Source organism: Erythrolamprus reginae, chromosome 13 (assembly GCF_031021105.1).
Source record: "Erythrolamprus reginae isolate rEryReg1 chromosome 13, rEryReg1.hap1, whole genome shotgun sequence".
In the NCBI taxonomy this organism is placed as follows: Eukaryota; Metazoa; Chordata; class Lepidosauria; order Squamata; family Dipsadidae; genus Erythrolamprus; species Erythrolamprus reginae.
In genome coordinates, this window is record NC_091962.1 from 3,173,954 (window position 1) to 3,180,769 (window position 6,816).

General features: G+C 43.1%; 2 protein-coding genes across 5 annotated transcripts in view; both read left to right on the forward strand.

Moving 5' to 3' along the window:
• FRMD8 (FERM domain containing 8) overlaps positions 1-6,816 on the forward strand; it is a 543,310-nt gene that overhangs the window by 440,853 nt on the left and 95,641 nt on the right. The gene's annotated exons all lie outside the window — the stretch shown is intronic.
• The window catches only part of ARHGEF2 (Rho/Rac guanine nucleotide exchange factor 2), a 292,733-nt gene that overhangs the window by 254,915 nt on the left and 31,002 nt on the right, over positions 1-6,816 (forward strand). For all 4 annotated transcript variants that reach the window (XM_070766661.1, XM_070766662.1, XM_070766664.1 and 1 more), the window contains 2 exons: positions 2,135-2,212; positions 5,311-5,480. In XM_070766661.1, the coding sequence (XP_070622762.1) occupies positions 2,135-2,212; positions 5,311-5,480 (248 nt within the window). The remainder of the gene's footprint in view (positions 1-2,134; positions 2,213-5,310; positions 5,481-6,816) is intronic.

The window sequence follows — 6,816 nt, forward strand, 5'->3', positions numbered from 1 at the left end:
GGCCCCACGGAGGTATCTCCCCACCTTTTCCGGTCCTGTTTCCTCCCAGGAGATTCCTAAAGAGGCCCTACGGAGGCTTCTCCCCGCATTTTCCGGCCCTGTTTCCTTCCAGGAGATTCTTAGAGAGGTCCCACAGAGGTTTCTCCCCACCTTTTCTGGCCCTGTTTCCTCCCAGGAGATTTATTTATTTATTTATTATTTAGATTTGTATGCCGCCCCTCTCCGCAGACTCGGGGCGGCTCACAACAAGATACAGCAATTCATGACAAATCCAAATAAATTTAAAATATTTAAAAAGATTTAAAAAGAACCCCATTTACTAGCAAACACACACACAAACATACCATACATAAATTGTACATGCCCGGGGGAGGTGTTTCAGTTCCCCCATGCCTGACGGCAAAGGTGGGTTTTAAGGAGTTTAGGGAAGGCAGGGAGAGTAGGGGCAGTTCTAATCTCTGGGGGGAGTTGGTTCCAGAGAGTCGGGGCCGCCACAGAGAAGGCTCTTCCCCTGGGGCCCGCCAACCGACATTGTTTAGTTGACGGGACCCGGAGAAGGCCCACTCTGTGGGACCTAATCGGTCGCTGGGATTCGTGCGGCAGAAGGCGGTCTCGGAGGTATTCTGGTCCAGTGCCATGAAGGGCTTTAAAGGTCATAACCAACACTTTGAATTGTGACCGGAAATTGATCGGCAACCAATGCAGACTGTGGAGTGTTTGTGTAACATGGGCATATTTGGGGAAGCCCATGACTGCTCTCGCAGCTGCATTCTGCACGATCTGAAGTTTCCGAACACTTTTCAAAGGTAGCCCCATGTAGAGATTTCTAGAGAGGAAGGCTTTTCTGGAGCGCAATCCATTCATTCATTCATTCATTCATTCATTCATTCATTCATTCATTCATTCTATTAGAGTTCTATGCCCCCCCTTCTCAACCAACTCAGGGCGGCTTACAACAGGAATAAATACAAAATACAAAGCGTATCACAAATCTAATATTAAAAAATTTTAAAAGCCCCATCTTCCTAAAAACAACCATCCACATTCATCCAATTGGATTAGCCATTCTTGTGCGCGGCAGTGCCGAAAACCGCCCTGTACATTTGCGCTGGCAAGCTGATCGTCCTGGAAGTTCAGCCTTTCCAGAGCACGGCCCCTCTGATTGTGCACACTCAGTGCCGAAAAGGTTCGCCATCACTGGTATAGGTAGTCCTCAACTTACAACCACAACGGAGGTCAGAATTTATGTGGCTGCGAGAAATTTGTTAATTTGCCCCAATTTACGACTTTTCTTGCCCAATTTGTTTAAATGAATCACTGGAGTTCTTAAAATAGTAACACGGCATGACTGTTACTTCTTGCGTATATCCTAAGATTTTTATTAATATTGCTTCTTCATTGCTTATTTGACCCCTATGACAATCATTAAGTGTTGTACCACATGATTCTTGACAAATGTATATTTTATTTTATGTACGCTGAGAGCATATGCACCAAGACAAATTCCTTGTGTGTCCAATCACACTTGGCCAATAAAAATTCTATTCTATTCTATTCTATTAAGTGAATCTGGCTGCCCCATTGACTTTGCTTAGCAGGTCACAAAAGGAGATCAGTGACCCTGGGACACAGCAGCCGTCATAAATATGAGTCAGTTGCCCAAGCATCTGAATTTTGATGACCTGTTTAAGGAGATGCTGCAAAGATAAAACGATTATCCGTGCCATTGCGACTTTGAAGGGTTACTAAATGAACTGTTGTAAGTCAAGGACTACCTTTAAACCAGAGTTTCTGGCTTTGCAAATAGGTGGCGGAGAGAGGGGATGATTCTGTGCAAGCGGTGGGCAAGCGCGCACACACATGTCCACGTGTATGAGCAACAGACACTTGAACCCATCATTCATGCAAATGGAGCACACACGCACACACTCGCGAGTGGGGATATATTCAATTCAATTTATTAGATTTGTATGCCGCCCCTCTCCGAAGACTCGGGGCGGCTATACCTGTACACTCACCCGCCATTTCTGTGGTCCAGTTCCTAACAGCTCAAAGCTTGGTGGTTGACCATGGATTGGTGATTGTGGACCCCTGCAGTAAAGTGTTTCTCCCCTGTCGCCCTTCTCCCTTTTGCGATGTCTTGGTGGTTCTGATGACGGACGTTCTCATCTTCCTGCAGGAGAAGGATCAAAAGTATATTTTCCCCACCCTGGTAAGAGCCCTTTTATTTTTCCATCTGTGATCAGACACCCAAGTCTCAAAACGCTGTAAGGCAGAAGCTTTATTTAGGTTGACTCAGCCTTCCATCCTTCCGAGGTGGGTCAAATGAGGACCCAGATTGTGGGGGCAATAGCCTAGCTCTGTTAAAAAGTGCTATTGCTAACATGTTGTAAGCTGCCCTGAGTCTAAGGAGAAGGGCGGCATAAAAATCGAATGAATAAATAAATAAATAAATTAGATTTGTATTTATTTATTTATTAGATTTGTATGCCGCCCCTCTCCGTAGACTCGGGGCGGCTCACAACATACAATAAAACAATTCACAACAAATCTAATAAATTTAAAAAATTTAACAAACCCCATTATTAAACCAGACATACACACAGACATACCATACATAAATTGTATAGGCCCGGGGGAGGGAGGAATGCCTCAATTCCCCCATGCCTGACGGCAGAGGTGAGTTTTAAGGAGTTTACGGAAGGCAAGGAGGGTGGGGGCAGTTCTAATCTCCGGGGGGAGCTGGTTCCAGAGAGTCGGGGCTGCCACAGAGAAGGCTCTTCCCCTGCGACCCGCCAGACAACATTGTTTAGTCGACGGGACCCAGAGAAGGCCACCTCTGTGGGACCTAATCGGTCGCTGGGATTCGTGCGGCAGAAGACGGTCCCGGAGATATTCTGGTCCGATGCCATGAAGGGCTTTATAGGTCATAACCAACACTTTGAATTGTGACCGGAAATTGATCGGCAACCAATGCAGACTGCGGAGTGTTGGCGTAACATGGGCATACCTAGGGAAGCCCATGATTGCTCTTGCAGCTGCATTCTGCAAGATCTGAAGTTTCCGAACACTTTTCAAAGGTAGCCCCATGTAGAGAGCGTTACAGTAGTCGAGCCTCAAGGTGATGAGGGCATGAGTGACTGTGAGCAGTGACTCCCGGTCCAAATAGGGCCGCAACTGGTGCACCAGGCGAACCTGGGCAAACGCCCGCCTTGCCACAGCTGAAAGATGGTTCTCTAATGTGAGCTGTGGATCGAGGAGGACGCCCAAGTTGCGGACCCTCTCCGAGGGGGTCAATAATTCCCCCCCAGAGTTATGGATGGACAGATGGAATTGTCCTTGGGAGGCAGAACCCACAGCCACTCCGTCTTATCCAGGTTGAGTTTGAGTCTGTTTAACCTCTACACCACAGGTTCTCCTCCTCTCAGCTTATACCAGGGAAGAGTTACATGTTTTTAATACAGTTCCTCAGGTTGTGGTGACCCCCAAACACAAGTCTAATGCCAATTCTCCCATCAGAGCTTTAAGCTGATTGGCAGGAAGGTCAGAGGGACACCCCCACTGTCAACACCTGATTGGCCGGATTGTAAAAATATGGTCCAAGGCGCCAGAATAGAGGCATTAGTCCCTAACTTTAGTCCCTAACACCAGAGGAAATTTGTCTTTTCCCATGGTCTTAGGTGACCCTTGTGAAACGGTCATTTGACCCCCAAGGAGTCCCAGCCCCCAGGTTGAGACCCACTTGTGTAGAGGTTAAAGCTACTGCCTTACAGGCAGAGACTCCCCAGGATCAAATCCCGGTAAGGGTATGGCTAGCTGATGAAAGCAAAATAGCTTGAAATAGGTCTATACTAGTCTCCCTTCCTTTTCATTATCAGCAAAAATATGTTATATATGTTACATGTGTATGTATTCTATTCTATTCTGTTCTATGAATTCACTTTTGAAAGTGGATGATGATGGATGCCTCCTGGAGTTTTGGGTGTCCTGTTGCTGGAGAATTCAAAGAAAATATTGGACAACCATTTGTCCAGGATAATATAGTCTCCTGCTGTAGGCAGAGGGTTGGGCTAGAAGACCTCCAAGGTCTGTCTGTCTGTCTATCTGTCTATCTATCATCTCCTTTTCTCTCTCATATCTATCTATCTATCATCTATCTATCATCTCTTTTTCTCTCTCATATCTATCTATCTATCTATCATCTCTTTTTCTCTCATATCTATCTATCTATCTATCTATCTATCATCTCCTTTTCTCTCTCATATCTATCTATCTATCTATCTATCATCTCTTTTTCTCTCATATCTATCTATCATCTATCTATCTGTCTAGCTATCTATCATCTCTTTTTCTCTCTCATATCTATCTATCTTTCTATCTATCTATCATCTCTTTTTCTCTCCTATCTATCTATCTATCATCTCTTTTTCTCTCATATCTATCTATCTGTCTTATCTATCATCTATCTATCTATCTATCTATCTATCATCTCTTTTTCTCTCTCATATCTATCTATCTATCTATCATCTCTTTTTCTCTCATATCTATCTATCTTTCTAGCTATCTATCATCTCTTTTTCTCTCTCATATCTATCTATCTTTCTATCTATCTATCTATCATCTCTTTTTCTCTCATATCTATCTATCTGTCTATCTATCATCTATCTATCTATCTATCTATCTATTATCTCTTTTTCTCTCTCATATCTATCTATCTATCATCTCTTTTTCTCTCATATTTATCTATCTATCTATCTGTCTTATCTATCATCTATCTATCTATCTATCATCTCTTTTTCTCTCTCATATCTATCTATCTATCATCTCTTTTTCTCTCATATCTATCTATCTTTCTAGCTATCTATCATCTCTTTTTCTCTCTCATTTCTATCTATCTATCTTTCTATCTATCTATCTATCATCTCTTTTTCTCTCATATCTATCTATCTGTCTATCTATCATCTATCTATCTATCTATCATCTCTTTTTCTCTCTCATATCTATCTATCATCTCTTTTTCTCTCATATCTATCTATCTTTCTATCTATCTATCTATCTATCTATCATCTCTTTTTCTCTCATATCTATCTATCTGTCTATCTATCTATCATCTCTTTTTCTCTCATATCTATCTATCTTTCTATCTGTCTTTCTATCTATCTATCATCTCTTTTTCTCTCTTATATCTATCTATCGTCTATCTATCTATCTATCTATCATCTATCTATCTATCTATCTATCTATCTATCTATCTATCTATCATCTATCTATGTCTGTGTGGAGAGTCTAAACAAACTTCTTTCCTTTCAGGACAAGCCAGCTGTCATCTCCATCCAGAACCTGATTGTCCGTGATATTGCCAACCAGGAGAAGGGCATGTTCCTGATCAGCAACACTCCACCCGAGATGTACGAGGTTCACGCTGCATCACGGGATGACCGCAACACCTGGATGAAGGTCATCCAGCAGAGTGTCAAGCTGTGAGTGTGTGTGTTTGGGGGCGGGGGGCGGGGAGGATCTTGCTTGGGCCGCTCTTTCTTCCCATCCTTCCATAGAGCTGACCGTGGGACAGGCAACCAGGCTTGCACCTCTTGTAAGGCAAGGAGTCAAAACTACCTCCAGTGCCTGATGAGCTTTGCTAAAGGACTACTCTGAGCATGCTCTATTCGATGTTGGCTTAGCACCATGATGGCGGACCCATGGCATGTGTGCCATATCTGCTGGCATGGGAGCCATTGCTGTAGATCAGCTCTAGCCATGAGCATTGGCCAGTTTATATCGGCTGGCCACGTCATTTGAATTTTTGTTTTATTTTATTTTATTTTATTTATTTATTTATTTATTTATTTATTTAACCATGTATAAACTTTATTCCAAATATTGTAAAATTCTGATTATTTAGCCGCCTTGTCATCATATCCATCTCTGCACATTCTATAATTTTCTTTATTACATCCTCCTCCTTGGGAATATCTTCTCCCTTCCAATTTTGTGCATATACTATCCTAGCCGCTGTCAAAATACGAGTAAATGTATTAAAAGAGTTTATTTTTCTATAACTACAGTTATTAATGGTTATATTACATAAAAACAAAAAATCTTCTTTTCATTCAGATTACTATGTTGAATTTGCAAATTGTTAGTGTATTCTTTTTTCTGTATTAGAAGGACTTCTACAATAAGTGGGGCAAATGTAGCTCCAAATATATGTTAAATGTATGTTTGTTCTGTTTGTCTTTTTAATGAAAATTAATAAAGATATAATTAAAATATATCGGCTGGCCACACACCCCTCTCCTCCCAGGAGGCTCCAGCAGCCTTTTTCGCAGTAAGTAAAGGGCTCATGCGGAGTCTCTGGGAGTGTGTTTTTGGCCTCTGGAAGGGGGGGGGGAAGGCCGTTTTCGCCCTCCCAAGCCTTCAAGAAAGCCTCTGGAGGCTGGGGAAGGCAAAACTGGGCCTTCCAGGTCCACTAGAAGTTCAGAAACGGACCGTTTCCAGCTTCCAGGGGGGCAGGAGGAAGGCCACTTTCACCCTCCCAGGCTCCTAGAAAGCTTCTGAAGCCTGGGGAGAGCGAAGAACAGACCTTCCGATCTGACTGGAAGTGGGAAAACAAGCTAGCTCCATAGGGCCTCCAGGGCTGTGTAGAACAGTGTTTTTCAACCAGTGTGCCGCGGCACACTTGTGTGCCGTGAGACATGGTCAGGTGTGCCGCGAAGCTCAGAGAGAGAAAGAAAGCAAGAGAGAAAGCAAGAGAGAGAGAAAAAGAACAAGAGAAAGAAAGCAAGAGAGAGAAAGAAAGAGAGGGAGGGAAGGAAG